Below are 24,142 nucleotides of genomic sequence, written 5' to 3'. Positions count from 1 at the left end.
TATGATTTCAAAATGCAGCTAAGGTTGGGAACCACTGAGCTAAAGTAACCTTAGACTTCTCATTCTGCGCCACGGGGACAATTTGTTGGCAGCAGATGATGTAGCACAATGAAAGCCAGGGCTGGAGATCGTTGCAGAGTGATTACTCAAGTATTGATTGCTCAAGAAATGCCTTTGTGTGTTGTACAGCTTGGTGCTCCAATCCTGGGTGGGGGTTGCAGGCTGCAGCAGGGGCAAAAGAAAGGAGCAAGAGAGAAAGATATGTAGCTATGTTCATGCAGCTCTCTGACTCCATCTCCACAGTAGTCCAAATCTCCAGTCGAGGTGCCACAGACATGAGGAAGGTGAAATCTTTGTTCTACCTGACAGACACCCTCTCCTTTCTCTGCGATCATCTGTCATCAGATGCCCTCATGCACAGCATGGAACGAGGCATCTCTAGAGACCTGAATGGGCCATGCAGTCCACCCTTGGTTTTCACACGTGAAAACAGTGGCCTGGGAAGAGGATATGGTTTACTCAAAGTAATTTGGTAATGGAGCCAAAACTACAACCCTGAGTCTTGGATTAGTGATTGTTCCCCACAGCAGGCTAGAGCTGAAAGCCCATTCCTGATCTTTCACCCACTGGTTCTGGTTCTACTTTGGTTGTATTGAATGGATTCAAACATATGAAGAACCCCAACTGGTATCCTTTTATGTATTCACCTATGGGGAGGGGACAGCCTGTTGCTATCCCTATCAAAAGTCCAAGTTCAGATCCCATCCTAGAGATACTACTACAAACAAAAGACTCAGATATTTATAGAAGCAAAATCATGAAGGAGTAGAATTGCCTGTATTTTCAGGATTACAATAATTTTTGGTGTCTGTTGTAGAGTTATTTTCAGCTTGTTTGTGCCTCATTCTTCATTGACCCTTATCCTGTTGGTCTCTAAGGCTCCATCCTATTCTCAGTCTTCAGCCTTCATCGCTGATGGTGACTCACTCACTGCCAGCTGGTGTCTGCTACATGTCAGAGTCAGGTCTAGCCTTATGCTTCAACATAGGTGACACCTGCCTTGCAGTGTGGATATGAGGAGCTCTCAAAGGTCACCCTGTCCCAAAGCACCTTCAAAGCTCAGCTATGGGGCCTGAAGTTCTTCATACTGGGGCAACTTATGTGAGTTAGAATATCGATAATTGGGAAAGCGCTGGTCAAAATGCGAACCCAGTTTAGGGGCCAACGGACTATGGGCCAAATCCTGCATACCACCTGTTTTTATAAATAAAGCTGCAATGGAACACAGCCATGCTCTTCATTTATATGTTGCCTATGGCTGTTTTTATGCTATCATGTATGTCCTACAAAGCTTAAAATACTTACTCTATGACCTTTTTGTAGGGAGTTGGTGCACAGGCAGATGAGCTGGCCAGTAGTCAAGTTCTCCCGGCTCCATGGAAATGCTGCTTATTAGACACCCAGTTCTGTACGCTGGCCCAGCAGTCAAGGTTTTCTGGCTTCTTGGGACACTGTGTGCATGAGAGCAGGCCTGCAGGGTCTGCCAGATGATGTCTCCCACGGAATGCTCTTTGTTTTACTGTATCTGTATAAACTTGCTTCTTCTCTACCTGCATGTGGATCACTACCCCTCTGGCCGGCTGCCACTGGAGACTGTCCCTGGTCAGTAAGTCTCAACAAACCTATGTCCTGCATTGGGCTACCTGGTGTGTTCTTTGGGCCTGTGGCTTCTCAGGCACAAATCTGGGAACAACGTGGACTTAGTCCGAACACTTTTACAGAACAAAATTTGACGATCCCTGCACAAACTAATTAGCATGTAGTCACCCACTGTTTCTAAAACTTTCCTGATGGTAAGAATCACTGGGGAGTGCTTGTTAAAACACAGATTCCTATGTTCACATCAGACTTAAAAAGTCAGAATCTCTGAGGGGGGCGGGACCCAGGAATTTATGTTGTTGAAAATGTCCTAACCCATTAAGCAGAGATTAATTAAGTACCTTAAAGCTGGGACATCTGAGCTCTTCACTGACCCATTTTTCTTTCAAGCAGCTGGGAGTCTCATTTTGTAATAGGCACCCTTTCTGGCTAAAATGAATTTTGGCTTGAAACACAGGACTAGAATGGCTAAGTACCTCCGGGGCCACTGCAAGCCACTTGAAGCAAATATGAAGCCAGCAGCTTGGTGGAATAAGCAGTAGAGGAGAGAGCCCGCCTCTCTCTCAGTACTGAATTCAGCAGCTGTTGATTCTTTGGCCATTTTTAAATTTAGTGGCTCTACTAGTACAGATATTAGGGTTGTGTTCACTCATATCTTTGCCAAAGTCGGGTATATGGCCAAACATTTTAGTGCATGATAGAGCCCTACTTTCGTAACTATAAAACGATTTTTAAGAGGTTCCTGAAGCTTTGACAGCCTCCTGATTCTCCTTTCTATTGGCTCACTGTCTCTGATGCCTGAGCCTACTTATAAGCAAACCCATAGCAACCACTATGGGAGCCTGGGACAATGAAGGGCCATCCTGGTTTCATGGACTCACTGATAAGGGACCCAGAGGCTTTCTTTCTTTCACTCAGGACTGCCTAGAGGTGAACATGTCCTCTTCCTGGCTTCCAAGGCCCCTCACAAGCCACATGTGACCCTCATTCCCCATCTAACAGCTAGTCAGGTTGTTCTGCCCACAGCTCCCTGGACACACTGGGTTTCTTCTGCTTCTGTGCCTACCTCATACTGTCTCTTCACCACCCCTGCCCTTCAGGGCCTCTGCTGTCCCTTTTGTCAGCTAAATGACATCTCTAAACCCTAGCTCAAATTCTACCTTGGTCCTGAATCTTTCTCTAACTCCTTCATTCTCCTCCCTGGATTTCCTATAGTACTCCTCATTAATCCACGTGGCCATTGCTCAATTTCCCAACCAGGATGTAAAAGAAGAGACAACACTTTATTTTACTATATTCCCCCTAGCACCAAGCACAGAGTAGCATGGAAAAAAAACAGAATAGTTGATTGCTAAGGTTAATAATGAATTACTTAATCAATTCAGTAAATATTGTTAGAGTAATTACCATCTGCCAAGCACTGTATTTCAAGAAACACTGTGGAAAAACAGTTCTCCTGCAGTGGTTTCCATTATTTTGGCTTTTTTTTCTGGCCAGGTGGCTCCATGCAGAGGGGATTCTTTGGGTACAGGCTAAGTTTTAGAACGACAAAAATTACAGTTTCATTTGAAGGGGCTGTCTACTTGCTTTACTAGGGCCGTTCTAGGTCACAGCTCAGTACTTAACCTATTTTAAAATATTTACTGACGACACACTATGTACCAAGGTCTAAAGGTACCAAAATTAATACATATTCACTCAATCACGAGGAATAGTTTGTCACTCAAAGATTAAGGAACAAACACCGTTAAATACATGTAGGCTTAATAAGTGGTTATCTATGCAGAATGGTTTGAGGGGCTCTGGGAAAGGACCCCTGTGACTGCCCCAAATACCCCCAAATATTCTGCCATGGTAAGAGTCACTCTGTTAGAAAGAAAATGTCATCTGAAAGAGACCAAATATTAGACCAGTAGTTTTTGCTGTTTTTTGTTTGTTTATTTGTGTGTGTTTTTATAAACTTTATTGGGGAATATTGGGGAACACTGTGTTTTTCCAGGGCCCATCAGTTCCAAGTCCTTTTCCTTCAATCTAGTTGTGGAGGGCGCAGCCCACCATCCCATGTGGGAATTGAACCCGCAACCTTGTTGTTGAGAGCTCATACTCTAACAAACTGAGCCACACCTCCGGAAGCTCAGTGACAGCTCATTGTCTTCAATCTAGTTGTGGAGGGCGCAGCTCACTGGCCCATGTGGGAATCAAACCGGCAACCCTGTTGTTCAGAGCTCACGCTCTAACCAACTGAGCCATCCGGCTGCCCCTAAACCAGTAGTTCTTGATATGTACCTTGGCTGCATATCAGTATCATTTTGGGAGACTTTTCAAAAGACCAATACCTGAGCTCCATCCCCAGGGTTTCTAATTCAGTTGAATTAACACTTAAAAAAAATAAAATAGAGCCCAAGTATTAATATATTTTTTAGAGCTTCTCTGGTGGTTCTAATGCATAGTCAGGGTTAAGATCCACTCTATTAGGCCATTATCAGCCATGGAATGTTGGAGCTGGCAGGAACCTTAGAGATTGTTTGGTCCAATGTTTCTCAAATTCTAATTAGCATCAGATTTACTTGTGGCACTTATTAAAAATACAGGTTCTTGGGGCGGCCGGTTGGCTCAGTTGGTTAGAGCACGGTGCTCATAACACCCAGGTCGCCAGTTCGATTCTCACATGGGCCAGTGAGCTGCGCCCTCCACAACTAGATTGAATATAACGACTTGACTTGGAGCTGAGCTGTGCCCCACACAACTAGATTGAAAAGAAAAAAAGAAAAAGAAAAACAACGACTTGACTTGGAGCTGATGGGTCCTGGAAAAACACACTGTTCCCCAATATTCCCCAATTTCAAAAATACAGATTCTTGGGCCACATCCTGGAACTATCAGGAGATTGTCTTCTGGAAAAGTGGTAATCAACCTTGAACACGGCAAGGGTTTGGTAAGAGGCAGCAGTCTCTGTGCACCCATGAGATGCCAAGTGCCTGCTATGGACACAGTACTCTGTTCTGTGCTGGGGGTCTTCAAGAAGCTTTCACTATATGTAGCTTTAGGGAGAAGATTCTCTCAGTTGATTTTTGTTCCTCATGGTAGGTGTGGTCTGTAAAGTCACTTCGAAAAGTTAACTAATGAAGACTGAACAGTTATTCCTTGAGGAAGTGCGTGTGTGTGCCCACGTGTGTGTGTCACAGATTATAACCTTAAATTCTAAAGCCAACTCATCCTGGTAGACATTATTTTCTTTATTTCACCTAGAGAAAATGAGGTTCTGAAGTATTAAGTGATTTGCCTGAGGCCGCCCCACTAACAGGGGCCAGAGTTGAGATTCAAACCCCAACCAACTGTCCCCAGAGCCAGAGCTTCTTGCACTATACTGCACTGCCCCCTACTATCTCCATCCTCTGGACACCTCTGTATGACAGCTAAAACAAGAATTCAGAGCATCGCCTTGTTTGACCTCAGCTGGAAACGTGTGCATTGGGAGACTCAAATTTTTCATGCTCTGCACATGTCCACAAATGACCAGGAAAACATCGTTGAGTATTAATTTTGGAGTTACAAATACATTTTAGAAAGTAGGCGAATTTGCAAACACGAAATCTGTGAATAACAAGGGTCAACTGTACATGTAGGCAAGTTCGACATTCAGTCAGGATACACTGGTATGGCCACACTTGTAAAATATTGAGGGGTTCTTTCAAATTGATTGGTAAGTAGCCACTGCCCTAAGCTTTCTGTGTGCCACCTAACCTCTCCCCTGGGACCTCTTTCTAAATGACCAACTAAAGGGTTAACACCTGGCACATTTAGGAGGCCTCCAAGACTCTGCTCCAGTACCTATGACTGGTTTACATTCTGATTGGATGGCCCCTATTGTACAGGTTGCTAATTGTTTTGATTGTCATCCCTGTGTGTATGTGCTCCCCCACTTCTATATTCCAAGGGTTTAGAGAGCGCAAGGCCAAGAACTAGAATGTAAGTTTTCTGAGAGTAGGAACTACGTCTGTCCCATGCACTGCTATATTCCCAGCCTAGAAGATCACCTAAATTAGTAGGCATTGAGTAAATGTTTGATGAATGAATGAATGAATGAATTAGAAACTCTCACAGAGGTTAGTCAGGCTAAGGTGTTTGGAAGACACGAGTCTCAAGCCAAGTCTTAAAGGAAACGGCTGTCTATTAGAAGAGATGTGGACAGGTATAAGGACAGAAGTCCTCAGGGCAATAAGGACTAAGAAATGTACAAGGAGGAGAAGGACATCATCCTAGCCATAGCAAAAAAGCCATGGGATGGGACAGTGGGGCATCAGAAGTGGGGGGGCAAAGCGGTGTTGGGGGCACTGGGATGAGAGTGGGACAGAGATGGAGGGGAGTGTTAAGCTCTTCATTCTGCACCTAAATTTGGACACTTGAGTTTAGTTCAGGTTGTTGTGATGGCTGGAAGTTGGGTTTCCCTCATTCCTTCAACAAGTATTGAGCAAGTGCCTACTCTGTGCCAGGTGCTGTTCCAGGCATTGGGGATACAGCAATGAACAAAACACAATCCCTATCCTTGTGGAGCTGACATTTGAATGAGGGAGATAGACAATAAATGCAGATAAACATATTTCATGGAAATTTAAAATGTTATAGCCACTCTGGAAAATAGTCTGGTAGTTTCCTTCATAAACTAAACATACATTTAATGTATGATCGAACAATCACACTTTTGGGCATTTGTCCCAGATAAATGAAAACTTATGCTCATAAAAACCCTGTACACGAATGTCTCTAGCAGCTTTCTTTAACTAGCCAAAGCCTGGAAACAGCCCAGATGTCCTTCAGTGGGTAGATGACTAAACAAACTGTGGTACAGCCACACTATGGACTACTACTCAGCAGTAAAAGGGAATAGACTATTGATACAGACAACAACTTGGATGAATCTCAAGGGCATTATGCTGAGTGAAAAAAAAAAATCCTAAAAGGTTACTATTATTCCTTTTATACAATATTCTTGAAATGATGAAATTACAGAAACTGTAGAACAGATTAGTGGTTGACGAGGATTGTGGGGTGGGGAGGAGGTAGGTGTAGGTATAAAAGGGCAACGTGAGGGGTTCTTTTAGTTAAAGAACTGACCAGTATCTTGACTGTGTTGGTGGATACATGAACTCACACATATAATAGACTGACACTGAACCATAACCACACATTGTATTGATGTCCTGGCTTTGGCTTGGTTTTGATTTGTCACTATAGTTATATAAGACGTAGCCATTGGGAGAAACAGGGTTAAGGGTACACAGTGATGTCTCTACTAGCTTTGCAACTTCCTGTGAATCTACTATCAATTTCAAAATAAAAAGTTAAAAATATTTCAGTTATGATGGAAAAATTAAGCAGTATCAGGAGATAGTGACAGATGCTATCTTAGAAAGGGTAGTCAAGGAAGGCTTCCAGAAGAAGGTAACATTTGAGGAGACCTAACAAAGTAACCCACAATGGGTCTCTGATCAGAGTAGTACATTCTAACCACACAACAAGCATTGTTTTAGGGGAGAATTGGTGGCCATTTACATGAGTTGAACCTCATCCCCCTGTCTCGCACCTGTGCACTGTCCCTGGGTTTGCACAGAAACATCATCTCTCTCTGGAAAATCTTTCCCTCTGTCTCTGACTCTATCTCTGGGAAACCCTGCCCCATCCTTCAAGGTCCAGCTCAGGTGCATCCTCCTCAGTGAAGCCTCCCCTGATTTTATGCTTCTCATCCCCAATAGATGTGACCTCTCCTGAGGCTACGGGATGGGGTTGGGACATCAGTTCTGGGGTGCAGGGGAGTGTTGGGGACACTGGGAAAAGACAACCAGGCTGGAAGTAGAAGGAGGGCTCTGAGTTTTGCACCTGGATTTGTGCATTTGAGTCAAAATTACTAGAAGGATGTAACCTAGTAATGGGCACAAGGCCTTCTGAATCTAACCTTTGAAGGGAGGGCCTGGGAAATCTTTATTTTTAGTAAGTAGTCCCAGTGACTATATGATCAGGCAAGTTTGGGAAATACCGTTCTAGTCTAAATCCTCAATTTACAGATGAGGAAACAGGTTCAGAAAGGGAACTGACCTTTTAACTGGTCACACAGCCAGTTACTGACTGAACCAGGACAAAGCTCAGCCTATTTGTGCAACTATACCTCCCCAGCAACTTTAGGTCAAATTCGCCACACACAGTGTTGGTTCTCATACAGTGCAGACCATTTAGTCAATACCTGTATGAATGAATGAATAAGATTAGCACCTACCGTCTGCAAGGACTTTATGGAAGTTAGACACTAGACAAGTACATTTTGATGGAGCACAGCAAAAACGATGTAGAAAATATGTCTGGAACTGTGGCAGTGGACAGCTTAAGTGGGGCAAAGCGGAAGGCACAGGGCAGAACAGAGCACTTGCATAGCCCTACAAAATCCTCAAGCCATGGATGTGAAAGTAGACAAGATGTTCAGAAGGTATGCTTTAAGTTCACTCCTAAACACTTGGCTCCCAAAATGTTGGTTCTAGTCTCTCCTCCCACCCTCTCTCCCATGACTGTCACTTTCGGATAGAGGGTCCTCTCGTCTCAGGAGGAATGGCAGATGGCAAAGAGGCTCACTCACCTGATGAGTGTGCAGAACTGTAAGAACGATGGATTCCTTAGAGCTCCTACAGAGAAAAGAGGGAACAGGAGAGTAGTGTATCATGCACTGGGTATTCATCTGGCACAAGAAGTAACACCAGAATTTTCCCCTGGGCTGCATTCAGGTATACGGATTAGGACAGAGGGCAATCTGAATATCTGCATGGCTGCCTTGCCTCCCATGACTTGTGGCAGCTGACATAAACCATCCATATAGATTCACCCAGGCATCTGAAGATGGCATTACTGTTTTCTCTGAGGTTGTCATTTTTCAGGTCTTCTTTTTATATTCCTTATCACATTCTTTCTGTAGAAATCCCCAAACCTTAGGAGCAATTTTATTTGTAGGCTGGGAAATTCTCAAGGAAAACTAAAGGCCTGAATTATGGAACTCAAAGGGCACACAGTCAGAGTCTTGCCAATCACAATTATTGGCAATTTGGTATTTAAGTAAGAGGGGAAGTTCAAAGGAAAAACCCAAAGGAGGTCATTTGGTCATCGTGACTCATACTCAGCAGATTTGTTTGAACTGAAGGACCACAATATGAGAGCCAGAGAGCCAGAGATGGAAGCCAAGACTCCCCAGATAGTAAATATTCAAAAGGATGAAGAATTTGAAACTCTTCCGACAAGAATTATGCCTGTGATCAAGCAGGCTATGAGGTATGAACATTTTCTCCCAGAAATATGAGTATATAATCTTTTTAAAGAACTAAGAGTACTGGAAAGAGTTCGCCTTGAAGAAGTGTCCTGTCCCCTTGCTGGTGTTTTTCAGATATTTCTGGGAACAAAGGTATTGAAGAAGCAGGCTCGAGAGGCCCTTGGTTCTAGGTATTCAAGAAAGGCCAAGGCCCCCTGCTAATGGACTTAGGACATTGCCCATATTTAGTGAGGCAAAGTTCAGGGATGAATCAGCTCCAGAGTCTGGGAAGCTCCCAGGAGAAGGAAGGAGTTGTGTTCCAGGGAAAACATCACAGAAAAACATGTCTCTTGAACAGGACAGGGGCATAGAGTAAGTTGGATTATGTGACTTGTCTGCTCTGGCCCCGGCCATGTCTCACTACTTCATGTAGAACGAAGCCAAAGTCCTTACAGTGGCTACAACTCTCCCCATTCCTTACCCTACTCCACACACTGGCTTCTCTCCTGCTCCCCAAACATGCCAGACGTACTCCTATCTTAGGGCCTTTTCCCTGGCTCTTCTCTCTTCCTCCAACATCCTCACGTCCTTCAAATCTTTCTTCAAATGTCACCTTCTCAGTGAGGCCGACACTGGCTAGGCTATTTAAAGTTGCATTCTGCACCCCTGTGCCCAGCATTCCTGATCTTCTTTATCCTGATCTGCTTTTTACTCTTCAATAACATCCATCAACTTCTAGTAGGCTGTACAATGACTTACTTACCATGTTTATTGCTTACAGTGTGTCTTTTTCCACTAGAATGCAAATGCTAATGCACAGGGATCTTGCCTGTCTTATTCGCTGTTGTATATTCAGTGCCTGGAACAGTGTCTGGTGCACAGTAGACACTCAATAATAAATATTCACTGAATGAATGATAGAACGAATGAATGACCCACTAGCCCCTGAGGTTACCACATGAGTGAGCTCTATTTTGACACTGAAGGAGCTCTGGACTGCCTCACAAAATTGGGCTACGTTGTTCTAGGGTGCAAAGATATCCACTAGAAGCAAAGCAAAAATTTCTGAGGAGTTCGGCTGAAAGAACCACAACATGCCCTGGTGTGGTGGTGGAGGGGGAAGGGTGGAGGGTGGGGTACTGCAATGGACAACTGAACTTGCAGAAGAGACAAATTAAAGGTCACTGAGCTAAAGTGGGAGCATGTCAAGGAAGGCCGGCTGTTGACTTCAGGAGGGAGCATTCCAAACCCCTCTAGAGCTAGTGAGAGCATCTGTTCCATACACAGAGTGCTAAGTCTGCCTTTGAAGGGGAGGCAGGGGCTTGGGGGCAGGTGGGCTTTGGGAGAACAAGAAAGATGAGCGGGATGAAACCACTCTGAACCAAGAGGGGTTGAAGGAGATGGAGGCAGAGATGGAGAAGACTACACAAGGCAGAGAAAGAGAGTGAGAGAGAGAACATGGTTCCATTTGGGGAGAGATAGCCAAGGTCTTCTAAACTGAGGTTCGCCCATGGAATTTAGAAAATTCACTTCTATCCTCTCCTTCCTTCTCAACAAGTCTATGCACGGGTGTGTGCGTGCATGAGGTGGGTTGTGAGGTAAATAAGTATGTATGGTGTGTGTGTGTGTGGGGGTATGTGGTATGGTATGCATGGTGTGTGTGTGTGTGTGTGTGTGTGTGTGTGTGTGTGTGCTATGTGGTGGCACTGTGGTGTGTGTGTTGTGTGTGTGGTACGTGGTGTGCGTGGTGTGTATTTGGTGTGTGTGGTAGCTAGTGGCATGGTGTATGTAGGGATAAGGGAGGGGGCAAGTCAATGTGATTACTCCTACGTACAGATGGTGGTGGTCCAGGCACTCCATTCTCTCTCTCACCTGCCCCCATCTGTAGAGGGCACAAAGGGGTCACACACACCATGAACAAAGTCCACAATGGCAGGTTCCCTTCCTCAACCCACTGGTGAGGGATTCAGATTTTCTTCTCCTTGGTTCTTTTCTTTGGCGGGGTGGGTAGGAAACAATGTCTTGCTCACACTGTGCTTATCTCAGTCTGGTCTCCTAATGGCATGTTTGGTTCTCACTAGTCACTTGGTCTGTCCCACTGCACAGTAAGTCAAAAACCACGGGGCCTGGGTGAGGGGAGTAGCTGGGCTGAGGGAGTGAGGTGAGCTTTGGCAGGAAGCTGTTCTTTGTGTCTGCTCACATCCCTGGAGAAGGCTAAGCCACAGTGTGTGAGGGCCCCTGGGGCCCCAGAAGGACTGGCCCCTGAAGTTCTGGGTAGCCAGGAGCCCTGGCTAGGGCTGCTGTTCCTGGGAGGGCTCCTCTATCCTAGACAGGGAGGAGCACGGAAGCCCTATGCCACAGTCAGGGGACGGGGCAGTGCTCAGCTCCTACCAAGGCCCAGAAGGCCCGTTACCTGATGAGTTCTATGAACCTCTTCCTGGGGGCTTCACTCACGTCCTCCTCATTAATAGCCACAATCCGGTCGCCAGCCAGGAGCTTGTCCTCAGAGGGGCCTCCTGCAGAGGAGAGGAGAGAGGTGTGAGGGCTTGGGGTCCACTGCTGGAAAAGCACAGATCTGGGCAGCAGTCACCAGTGTCTAAGGGAGCTGAGACCCCCCCAGATGGCACAGGCTGAGTGGTGCTAGTGGTGTGGGTTGTGTTTGAGCTCTGTGCTGCTGCTGCCTGTGGCAGCTGGAGGGCAGAGGACTGAAGAAAGAGAATGGAGTGGCCCTCCTTTGGCTGGGAGTAGTATGGTAGCAAAGTCCTCAGATGAGGTTAATGAGGGCTCTCCTGGTTGGTTCTAGAGAAGAACACAGACTTTCATTTCAGCAGGAGGCATCCGCTCAGGCACAAACAATGACTTCCAGACTACTGGAGGCAGTACGGGTGATGGGAGGAATCTTCTTACTTCAACATTATTGATACTCACTGTTCCGGAATGCCTTAGGCATTCACTTGCCTGCAGACAGGCAGATGAACTAAAAGACCCAAAGGGTTTATTTTCTTTCAATTCTGAGGGATGCTCCTCTCCAATAAGTGTGTGTGTGTGGTGGGGAAAGGCACAGACCCTAAATCACGGGCAATTCAAAATTGACTTTCTCTCCTTCCCATCTTTACTGTTGAAGTTAAGAAAGCAGACCTATTTGAGGGACGTACCTTCTTAGTTGGGGTAAAGGGTGGGGGTGGAGGGGTACAGGCAGTGCTGCCTCTGGTGTTTAGCAAAGAGCTTCTTGGAGAAAAGCTTTTTAGAGATTCAGAGAGAATGAGATGTCAGACCCAGTCTTACTCAAACCTGAAAGAAATGTTTAATGATATGCCCCAATCTCAAACCAGCCTGGACTCTTGTTTGTGTCCACTTTAAAGGGCTAGATCCCAACTGCTCCTTCTTTCTACAAAGAAGTGTGCTGTGCAAATTCCAAAAACATGAACAAAAACCAAGCAGTTACGTCACTTGAGCACACAGCTCAATGGCTCTGGAATGTGGGGCCTGTGTGCTGAGGGTGGCTATGCTGGCTCCGCCAGCAGGGTTCACCACTCCGACTGCAACAGTTCTCAACCCACTCAGCCAATTCTCCCAACAGCACAGTGACCTCAGGAGCAGAGAGCGTGGTGGTGAAGAATCCACTGTGCAGCCAGCCAGACCTGCACTCTGATCCCAATCTGCCATTCACTAGTTGGGTGACCTTGGAAGAGACATTTAATCTCTCTGTCCTCATCTGTAAAATGGGAAAATAGCAGGACCTACACATCGTAAGAATGTTAGGAAGATAAATGAGATGATAAGTTTATACTTAAAACAGTTGATTGATGTTGGTAAGAATTTCATAAATGGTACTTGTTATATCCTCCAAGGGACAGTTCCGTCAACTAATTTAATTCTACCTCTGCCAAAAATGCCAATCTTTTAGGTGAAGGCCACTCTACCTATTCCCTCCGTCCTTCCCTCCCTTTGTGCCTTCCTTCTTTTTAATGGAGATGGTCCTCATGGAAGTCAACTCTTTGATGGCAGTGGTTAGGTGCTTCACACACTGATTTGTTGGCATGCTCAACTATAATCGATCTCCTATAGGATACCGGTCTTTTCTTACGGTCTCAAATACAGAACCAAACAAGTCTTCTGCATTTGGGAGCCACCTGGGCCAGAACAGCTCTGTGAAGCAGCCCAAGTCCTCACAGGGCTAGGCCTGCCAGCTCCATGGCTTTCTGTGGCCCTCACCTGTGGCATTCCTTCTCTCTACTTTTCCAGCTCTTCCTCTTCATTATACAAGCTGAAGCCCTGGTCTAGTGTACCTGGGGGCTTCCTTCCGCTCTGTGAATTCTGTCTCCTTTGAAGTGAAACAAGGGCTTTCTGGTGGTCTGTTACTAAGTTTTATCTGGTTCCTCTTACCGAGGACAAATTTGCTTTCTGAGTGGAGACTAAAAAACCTTTTGCCAAACTGCTTGAGTGACTTGGGAGCCTTAGGTCAGCCACCAACTCCTGTACTGAATTGTTTTTGTTTTTGTTTTTTTCCTTTATGCCCTCTAGTTGAAGAGAGAGCTAACAAAAATCTTTTTCTTTTCCTCTGAGGATTGCAAAATTCATCAAATTTCTGCTAGACCAGTTTGTACTCCGGCTGCTCCTCTTGACTGAGCGAGAAACTGTTGTAAACATCTAAAGCCTCAGGCCCAGAAAGTCAGGAATAAAGCTACTTTCTCTATGTCTTTTCTGTCAACGTTTAGCAGATTTGGAACAAAACAGTGCTTAGGCCCTTTTCCGTTTCATTCATGATGTCACGTTTCACACTTCAGGTAGGGCTTTCACTTGTTCCAACCCACATGGCCCATTCAAGCTCCACTTCTCCCACATGGCATCAGACAGGCTCAGGTGCAAATCCTGGCTCTGTTGCTTTCTAGCTGAGTGACCCTGGACAAGTCATTTCTCTTTGTCTCTGCCTCTGTTTCCTCATTTGTAAAATGGGAATGATATTACTTACCTTGCAGGCTTGGCTGTGAGGATTAAACAGCTGATGTAAAGCACACAGTAGTTACTTAATCAATGGTAGCTATTGTTATTGTCACTATAGCATTCAGAGATTTCATTCTCCTCTCCTCTCCTCTCCTCTCCTCTCCTCTCTCCTCTCCCACCTATGGTCGGTATCCTGATTCCAGTCTTCAATGGCTGACCTATTTAATGAATGAGTACCAGTCTCCACAGCCTGATGGCTAGATTCTTGGGAATGGGAACTGCCTTGTACTCCCCGACAACCTTGCTGGGCTTAGAGTAGGCAATCTAAAAATACTTGTAGAATTGAAATTAAATTTCTCATCCAAGGCACTGTGGCTCTTCCTTGAAAGTTCTATGCAAAGGGAAGCTTTATTAAGACCCAGGCTCCACTAAACCATCAACTGCAGCCTTTTCCTTAGAGCCCCAAGCAGCCTCAGTGATTTGTGTCAATCCGTCTTAAAAGACCAGGTCCCTCACACAGTGATTGGCTTGTAAGTCTTCACCTACTCTTCACAACTTCCTTGGAAACACGGTATACTCGGGAGCTCTGCTCTTCAGGGAAGATGTGTGGGTATTGGGGGATAGGAGCCAGGGCCAGGGGTACAGCCTGAGGGACACCTACCTGGCCTCACAGATCGCACCACCACAGGCCTCTCACTGCCAGCCACGAAGCCAAAGCCATATATAGGGTCTCGGTGAATGGTCACTTGTCGCAGTGTCTCTGCTGGCAGCTGCTCACATTCCATAGCATTTGCGCTCTCTTCCTGCATCACATGACTGGGGGAAGGGGAAGATGGGAGCAAAACAAGATGCAAAGGCAACTAAGCCTCAGAACCAGCTGGGAGGGACACCAATTAGGGTGCTGGCCATGCACCCGAGAATTCACACACTCAGATTCCTGCATCCTCTGGAACCAGCAGAGGCAATGACCGCCTCCTATTTCAGATTGGAGAAACAGGAGTCTAGAAAGGAGAAGCCGCTGGTCTACATGGCCAGAGACAACAGAGGAAACTGGTGCCACAGAGCCTGACATTAGAGTCAATCGTTTCCTCAAGATATCGGGACTCTAGAAGGAGCCTAAATGCAAGTATGTTATTCTGAAGGTTAATTGTTAGCACCCATTGAATTGGCTATTAGCTCCTTAAAAGAAACCAACACCTTGAGGAAAGAGACTACAAAACAGGCAAGTCCATGGGGAAGGACTGTGAAGTCGCTTCCAGATGTGGGGCACCTTCATCAAATCTTTGTGCGATTTTAAACTTGAATACCGTTTAGGTCATATACAACAATAAACTATTTAGATGGTGTATGTGTGAGGACCGCTGCCTTACACAACTGTACATATGCCAACTTATTTCAGTGAATGGGACAACCGGAAAATGACTCCTGTGGGCAAAAAGGGGAGCTGCATCCTGTGGCTGCCAGCAGAGCTGAACCCCAGATGAGCTGGGAGAAGAGAAATCGCTGCCCCAATACCTGGGAGGGATTACAGAGAGCTCTTCTGATGCTCACAAATTAAGTTCCTGAACCTCAGGAATTGCACAAGGAATTTATAAAGGTTTCACAGCAAGGGCCCGGGTGAGGCATACTGCAGGCAAGGGCGGGTCTGAGTGCAGTATTTGAATGAAGAGCCCTAAGGGGTTAGGGCCATTCCCAGGGGCAGGGAAGGAGTTAAAGAGGGGAATGAAGAATGGCCAATGGGCAGGACAGATGGAGGTAGAAGAGAGGGGAACAGAGTCAAGAGACCCAGAGCCTGAGCTCCCTGACTTGGCACCACTCTACCCTCTGAATTTCTGGCCTAATACATTGGTTGAGTTTCCTAGCCTCAATGTGTGTATTCTTGAAAATTAAGGTTCCAGGGTGAGCCCTTCTGAATAAGATACAGAGGGCCAGGAGCTAGTTAATCAAGCTAGTGTGAGGTTTGTAAAAGAAGTGGGAGGTTCTGACACTATGAGTGATTGTTGACTAGCTAAGAATACCAACTTCATCAGCAGCAAATGGTTTCAAGCAATTAGGACATACATCAGGACACAAATTCAGTAATTAGAGAGGAGCTTTAGGACTATTTATGGGGGAAAAAGATTTAGAGTAATTGCATAAAAGAGAAATTCATAGTCCTGGACTTGTCTCTATCATACTGTGTTTCCCTGAAAATAAGACCAAGCAGGACAATCAGCTCTAAGGCGTCTTTTGGAGCAAAAATTAATATAAGACCCGGTCTTATTTTACTATAATATAAGACCGGGTATAATATAATATAATACAATACAATATAATATAGTATAATACTGGGTCTTATATTAATGTTTGCTCCAAAAGACACGTTACAACTGCTTGTCTGGCTAGGTCTTATTTTCGGGGGAACACGGTAGAAGAACTCAGGAAGAAAGACAGACCATGGCTGATTTGAATCCAGCCACATCAAGTCTAGCTGCTTGGGGGAGAGGGTCTGTCTGTTGCCCGTTAGGGAGGCACAAAGGGCTGCTATGATGAGGTCAAGCCTCCTGAAGGTAAATTCAGAAACTGGCTCCTTCCCTCCCACACTGCTAAGACAAATAGTCCCTTTTCAACAGAAAGTCACTCAGAAGCTGGAACATGGCTGGCTGGTGTCCTGGATAGGGACTGTCCCAGGACAGGGTTCAGGGAGGGTGGCCTCAGGCTGGCACCTCTCTCATTTCTGCTCCCAGTGGCAGGCAGGAGCTTGGCCTTGAAGGGAGCCAGAGAACATCTCCCTGCAGCTGCCATCTTGCGTCACCCTCGGGGATGCTTCTGAAATGAGACCTTTGCCTCCTGTCAACTAACCTTATTGGCACAAAAGAGGCTTCTACTTGGGATGACACCAGCTCATTTCTGACACGGGCACCAGCCAGGGCAGGCCAGAGGATGAGAGCCTGTGGGGCTGTGCAGACTGTGGCGTGGGTAGCAGGGACACCAGCAAGGAAGATCCAGGCGCACATGGGAGCACTCCGTACACTGTCCTGTACTCAGGGCCCCCTGGCCAGTGCAGACTCAGTTTTGCCACCTTTTTCTTTTTCTGAATCTCGGGACACTTCAGTCTTCATTGGGCCTTCAGGTACTACTAATATTGATTAAAACAGACACTCCTGGAGCCAGAAGAACCAACACGTTAAGAGCCTTTTGTGACACGAGTGTTTTGCTTTACTGTTTTGACTCATGTTAATCCATCAATAAGTATTTGTGGAATGCCTACTCAGATCGTCGGAGCTCCAGGGGACACAAGAGAAGTCACAGATCTCTGCCATCAAAGAGCTTCCAGTCTAGTGCAGGGAGAAGAGACAAGTGTATACTGAACAAGAGAATCAGAGTGATAACTGAGAACAGTATATGAAGTCCATCATTAAGATCCAAGTTGTATGTTCAGAGAAGGGGTGGAAGAACTGGAGAAGGTGCCATGGAACAGGCAGAGACTGTGCTAAATGGCCAGGAAAGAGAGACAAGAAGCCAAGCTCTGTGCATGGGCAGCCCCCATCTTCCCACAGTGATCCAGCTATTTGTCCCACAGCCACAGACATGTCTCCAGGTGTGACTGGAGCACATTCATCCCTGGGTTGTCCCTAACTGAGTTGGACAAAGTGTCCTTAACTAGATCCTCCACAAATTCTGTAAGCAGTCCTTTCCTCACATTGCCTGGGCCTTTCCAGGCCTGTGTAGTCAGGGAAGAAACACCCGCATTGTCAGACCACCAGAAGGCCGTTTTACAATGCAAATGAAAGTTGTCCCTTTCCTCCTGGGGTTTGCATTTTCCATGCCTGCAGCTCAGTCCCTCTGAAATTTGCTAAGTGCCTGGAGAGTTGGGAATGACACTGAAGGCAAGCAGTGACAGATGACGGGAGTTCAGCTGTCCATGGGTCACGTGACTTCCCTCCTGGGGGAAATAGACGATTTGACTTTGAAAGACAGTTGGCTTCTGGTACCTTCAAACAGGGCAACCCTGAACAAAATTATGAAGTAGTCGAAATTTATGGTCTCCCCACCCCACTCGGAATTGATTCTGGGATCTGCTATTTCTTCTGTTGTTTGTCCCAAAGCACATGGTGCCTTCGCTCTGTCCCCTTCCTACCCAAGGCCCCCAAAGATAGCCCCTCACCCTATGCAAGGCTTGCCCTCTCTAGTCAGTGGCCTGGGTAAAGGCCTAGCCTTTTTCTTCTGCCTAATGATAACAACACTTCATAGCCATGTGGTTCTTTTCATTTTTACACTGATTACCTCATCCAAGAACAGGTGCTTTTACATCCATTATCTCCTCACAGTGTCTAACTATCCTACCAAACAGGCTAGGCGACTGCTCCTCATCCATCCCAGCTCCCAAGGTAGGCAAGGAAGAAGTGACCTATAGAGGTGAAGCACATTAGCAGCCCAGCTGGTGCCAGATCTCTCTGACAGAGCCCACAAACCTGGTACCCCCACCTACACCCACTCAGGGGCCTGGAACCTCTGGCTATTGAGTCTCCATCACAGGGCTGGCCCAACCCTGTGGCAAGCAGCACCAGAGTCCCGGTGAGGTCTGGATGGCCAGCCTACATCCTAATTAACCTGTCTCCGAGCCCATTCACTCAGAGTTGTTGGGAGACTGAAATGAGATCATGGCTACAGAAGCACTTTGGAAGGTTAAACATATCACGCAGATGCAGAAGTGGCGATTTTACTGGTAGCACTACTCAGAGTGGCCACAGAGGCAGAGAAAGAGAGCAGGAGATAAACTCCGCCTGCTTCACACAACCCAGACCCTTCCTCCATCAACTCCTTGCCTCTAAGAGGCAGCCCCAAAATGCACTCGGTCCCCTTGTTTTCCAGGCAGCTTTCTCTGACCCAACTATCAGTCGACCTGGCTCCCTGTAGATGCCTTGACTCCAGTTCCTCTGTGGCTAAACTGATCCCCTCCCTAGCTGTCCAAGGAGGGATTGGCAGCTGGAGCTCACACTGACAACTGTTGCTAGGCAGGATGTGGCTAAAGGACAAGTGAAGTGAGAAGAAGATGGATCAGATCTGAGCTGATGTTCTCTCCCTTGCACTTTTGGGCAGGAAGGTAGAAATATAACGGCTTAGGCTCCCAGGCATCAGCTTTCAGTTCTCCATCCCTCCTCGCCTTTGGCTCCTTTTTCTTTACATTTGGTTGGCTCCTTGGGGAGTCTTGTCACTCTGCTCACAACTGGCAGGATTTGGAGCCATGTGGGGCCAATTAGCCCTCTGATTCCAATCACAGGAGCCTGACTCTCTCAGAAACTCCAGGGATCCAGCATGGCAGCTGGAACCTCAGGAGATGCCATCTTCTCCTGGTGGCAAGGATGGGAGCCCCATCTCCGGGGCTCTGAAGTAGCTGCGCTGGGAGCCCTCTTGTAAGGAGCTTGAACACAAACCCTTCTTCCTGTAAAGGAGCCCTCACTTCTGCTGCTTAAACTTGAATGTGCATATGAATCACCTAGGGGTATTGCTAGAATGAGTCTGATGCAGTAGGTCTGGAGTAAGGTCTGAGATTCTAATAAATTCCAGGGCAGTGCCCATGCTGTTGGTCCACAGACCACACTGTGAGAAGCAAGCATCTAAAAGAGTGTTATTTTCAGACAATGGGAGGGCCACAATCAGGTGGGAGGACTGAGATTTTACTATTGGGGTATGCCATTGAAGGCCCCATTAAAACACAAATGGTATCTTGGAGAAAGGACACAAATTCATGCAGAGGATTCACTCACTGAATGAGATTTACCCCAGGAGAGAATACAGAGGGCTAGAAACAAATATGAAATAAGACAGATAAGGTTGCATTAGGGGAAAGGAGAGAAAGATCTGAAAGATGGGGTACTACTTAGCCCTACTGAAAAGTTTGTTGAGCAAAAGGACAGCCTGAGGATGGGAAACATCTGGGAGGAAGGCAAGGAAGATGCTGAAAGAGAGGACAGTACAGAAAGCAATAGCTGCCATTTCTTGAGGACTCACTGTGCACCAGGTTCTAGCCACATATTGCCTCACTCCAGCCTGACAACAACCCATTTTACAGATAAGGAAACTGAGATTTGGGAAGAGTATTAACTTGCTCCAGGACACACACTTGTATACACTGGTGGAATCACCATGTTAACCCGGGTCTGGCCGACTCTAGAGCCAATTTTCCTATGTGATTTTTGCCAAGCACTTATAGACTAAGCAGTTGCCCAGCAGAGGATGAGTAGGTAAACTGAGGGCCACCCCAGTGCTGTCTGTCAGAGCAGTCCTCCCTTGAGTCACCACACCAGAGGGCACATATCGGAGACCCCAGGCCCAGAACAGACTTCCTACAACACCTCTAAGTCCACGCTCCTGTATGGGAGATGCAGCCCATAAGGCCTCACTTGTCTGTCAGCTTCAGTCCCCATCAGGAAGAAGTCTATTCGCCTCTGGTCATCCCTCAGAGGCCAGACTCTCACCCCTACAGTAGTGTGTTCATAACCTAATGTCACCCTTCTCTTCCCTGCAAACCCTTCCACCGTGCCCGCTGGGACTCTCAGTCAATAACAAACTCCCCTATATCCTTAATTTATTCTCTGAAAGTGCCCTTTATCTTCTTTGCCAGTGGAGGCCTGGTTTATTCCTTGATGACATCACTTTCCCATCAGCCTTCTCAAGTGGAAGCTGTTTGTTGTTGTTGTTTTTTTCCCCTCGCAGATCTCAAGACTTTCAGGACCTGTAGGCAGGGGAGGTGCCCTCCTTGCTTGCCAGGCCTCCTCCAAGCCATTACTCCTTCCTTCTGCAAACACATCCTGCTCCTTTGAGGAACATGCCTACCTCCCAACTCTATTCCTCTTCCTCCCTCCTTGTTGTTATCTACAACCTCCTGGGCAGTCCCACATTCACTGAGGACTTTAGTTCCCGGTCACACGTGATCTTCCCCTTTACTCCAACTCTTTTTTATTTTATTGTGGTAATATATTAATAACATAAAATCTAACATTTTAACCATTTTTAAGTGTACAGTTCAGTGACATTAAAATCATTCACATTGTTGTGCAACCAACACCACCATCCATCTCCAGAACTTTTTCATCTTCCCAAACTGAAACTCTGTCCCCATTAAATACTAACTCCCCATCCCCTTTCTACCCAGTCCCGAGCAACCCCCATTCTATTTTTTATCTCTATGAATTTGACTATTCTAAGAACCTCGTATACATGAATCAGACAATATTTGTCCTTTTCTGACTGGCTTATTTCACTTAGCATAATGTCATCAAGGTTCATCCATGATGTAAGCATGTGTCAGAATTCCCTTCCTTTTAAAATCTGAAATATATATATATATATATATATATATATATATATATATATATATATATCACATTTTATTCATCTGTCAGTACCCACTTGGGTTGTTTCTACCTTCCAGCTATTGTGAATAATGCTGCTATGAACATGGGTGTACAAATACCTGTTTGAGTTCCTGCTTTCACTTCTTCTGGATGTATATCCACAAGTGGAACTGCTGAATCGTATGGTATTTCTACATTTATTTATTTATTTATTGAGGAATCACTGTACCGTTTTCTACAGTGACTGCACCATTTTACATTGTTAACTGCAATGCACAAGGGTTCTGATTTCTCCACATCCTTGCCAACATTTGTTATTGTTTTCTATTTTCTTTTTTTTTTCAATAATAGTCATTCGAACGGGTGCACCCTCTCCAACTTTTGATATCATCATTGGTGAATTCAACATCCACACGGTGATGAGGAGGGCTCCAATAACTGCTGCCTCCGCTTCTCTCCGTCCCTCACACCACTGTCACAGCTAGATTTGGGGCTGTCATCAGATATTACACCACCTCCCAATCTCCCTCACCAGCATCCCCGTCTACCCTACCAGTTTACCTTTCATAAGGATTCCTACGGCAGAAATCGTCAGAACAGGTCATGATCACGTATTCACTTCCCACTTGGTATTTCCTTTTCCTGGAAATCTTTCCCTCCATTCTTTGCAGAGGCTACCCTTCACCCTTCAGGTCTCAGCTTAAAAGTCACCTCCTCAGAGAGGCTTTCTCTAAGCACTTGCCCCTAATTATTTACTTTTCTACTCCCTTTCAAACTCCTTATCTTCACTTCCCTTCATGTCCAGATTAGAGCTGCTGATCTATCATTATAATCATACTCTTGCAAACACTTTCAAGTCCCTTACTTCCTCTTCCTCTGCTATACTCAATGCAAAAACCTCACTCCTTGATGAACTCAACCATATGCATTCTTCATGCCTGCTTCTGAGTAGCTTAAGGCAGCTGGAGAAAAACCTCACAACTTGTAGATGGCTTTCACTTTATATTCACAGTCTCAAACCTGGTATGCATTCTCAACGCTGTCTGGCTACCACTTTCACGATCTCTAAGATGACTATTTCATAGCTCCTCTTCTCTCCTTGATCTTCCTCACCTTCCCATTTGTCCCAACAGGTCTCAGCTGAGGACATTTTTCCATATGTTATTGATAAAACAGAGCCATCAAATGAGAGTTCTCTCATCTGACTACCACCAAATCTACACTCTACCCTGTCTGCATCTGTAGCCACGATTCCTTTTCCGTCCTGTTAAAATGGAGGATCTTTCTTCTATCAATGGCAGATCTATTCATATTTGCTCTGGTACCATCCCCTCCCATCTTCTGAAGGACTTTGCTCCTTTCGGCATTCACTCTCTTACCTAAATCATCAATCTCTCTCCTTGTCCAGAATCGTGCTAGCATGCCAATGGAAATTATCCGTCCTTAAGAAAACAATCAGAAACCACCTCCCTCCACTCCACAGTTACCTTACAGGTGCCCCTTTGTCCAGCTCCCCTTCATAGCAAAATTGCTCAGGAGTTTTCTACACATATTGTTTCCACTTCGTCTCCTACTTGCTCCTCAAGCCACTATAATCTGGCTTCCACATCTCTATCACTCTACAGAGCCATTCTTAAGGTCATGAATCATCTTCAAGATCACGTCTCACTCCTCATCTTAGGCAGCTTCTCACTGGCTTTTGATGGAGTTGACCACTCCCTCCTTCTTGGAATGCTGGCTTCCTTTGGCTCCTGGGACTGTTTCCTGACTCTTCAACTACCTTTCTGCACAGTTTTTTATTAGTCTCCTTTGTGGCTTCTCCTCTTGTGCTTCATCACTAGACACTGCAGTTCTCCCAACTCAGTCCTGGGCCTTCTCTTCCCTCTCTACTCTCTTTCCAGGTGATCTCATCACTACCCTGGCTTTAAATACCATATAATCTATATGCAGACAACTCCCAAATTTGCATTCTACCCACACCTTTTCTGTGAGCTCCCAAACTCCTGTCTTCCAACTATTTATTCTGAAGTCTCCGCTTTTATGTCACACAGGAATCTCAAACTTAACATGTCCAAAACTGAACTCTTGATTTACGCCCCCGCCCCGCCACAAGTCTAGGCCTCCTGCAGCCTATGTTATCTCAGTACAGGGCACCATCATCTCTTCAATGACTCAAGCCAGAAACCTCAGAGTTATTCTCAAGTCCCGTCTCTCTCTTTCCCTCAGCCCCCATCTCTGATCCTTTTTCACAGTTGTTCGCTCAGAATCTGACCAACACTCTTCATCTCAATGACTATCACCTAGTTCAAGCCACTACCATTTCTCCCTTGGATTGCTGCAGCAGCCTCCTTTCTGGTCTCCCTGTAGCCACTGCTGTCCCCTTCTAAGTTTGGTTTCTACAGATATTGCACACGTTCACATCAGATCCTATTGCTCCTGCTTCAACCCTGTAGATGTTTCCCACTGCAAGTTAATAACATTCAAACTCCTTTTCCATGGTCTACGAGGCCCTGTGTGACCTCCTCCTGCCCTCGTTTTCACACCCCTCTTATGCTGCTCTTACTCTTGCCTAGAACAATCTGGCTCCACTGGCCTCCTTTCAACTTCTGAACACGTCAAGTTATTTGCCACATCAGGGCCTTCCCACTTGGTATTTCTTCCTTCCTGGAAACCTCTCCATTCTTCACGTGACTGATCTTCCATCCTTCAGGTCATCACTTAAATATCACCTCCTCACAGAGGTCTTCCCTGAGAACTGTGCCCTGGTTATCCCTGTTACTACAACCTGTTTGCTTCCTTCATGAGACTCATCATGATCTGTAATTGTATATTCATTTATGTGATTATTTGACTGTAAACCCCGTAATAGTATTGACTATGTCTCTTTTGTTCAACAGCGTATCTCCACCGCCTA

The 24,142-nt window shown here is 45.9% G+C and overlaps 1 protein-coding gene across 15 annotated transcripts in view; it reads right to left on the bottom strand.

Annotated features, from left to right (window-relative positions):
- Positions 1-24,142, bottom strand: part of FRMPD3 (FERM and PDZ domain containing 3) — a 133,829-nt gene that overhangs the window by 47,203 nt on the left and 62,484 nt on the right. For 7 of the 15 annotated variants that reach the window (XM_074323514.2, XM_074323528.2, XM_074323515.2 and 4 more), the window contains 3 exons: positions 14,550-14,704; positions 11,358-11,460; positions 8,285-8,330 (listed from right to left, as the gene is read on the bottom strand). The exons of 1 other annotated variant lie outside the window; for it this stretch is intronic. In XM_074323514.2, the coding sequence (XP_074179615.2) occupies positions 8,285-8,330; positions 11,358-11,460; positions 14,550-14,697 (297 nt within the window). In that variant the 5' untranslated portion in view covers positions 14,698-14,704. Of the gene's footprint in view, positions 1-1,365; positions 1,512-8,284; positions 8,331-11,357; positions 11,461-14,549; positions 14,705-16,729; positions 17,283-24,142 lie in introns of those variants that run through there. 7 more of the 15 variants (XM_088795314.1, XM_088795313.1, XM_088795317.1 and 4 more) reach the window with 5 other exon arrangements.

This window comes from Rhinolophus sinicus, chromosome 18 (genome assembly GCF_057876585.1).
Source record: "Rhinolophus sinicus isolate RSI-liver-muscle chromosome 18, RSI-T2T, whole genome shotgun sequence".
NCBI classification, from domain to species: domain Eukaryota; kingdom Metazoa; phylum Chordata; class Mammalia; order Chiroptera; family Rhinolophidae; genus Rhinolophus; species Rhinolophus sinicus.
Note: the sequence above shows the minus strand (reverse complement) of the source record. Positions and strands in the feature narration are given on the sequence as shown.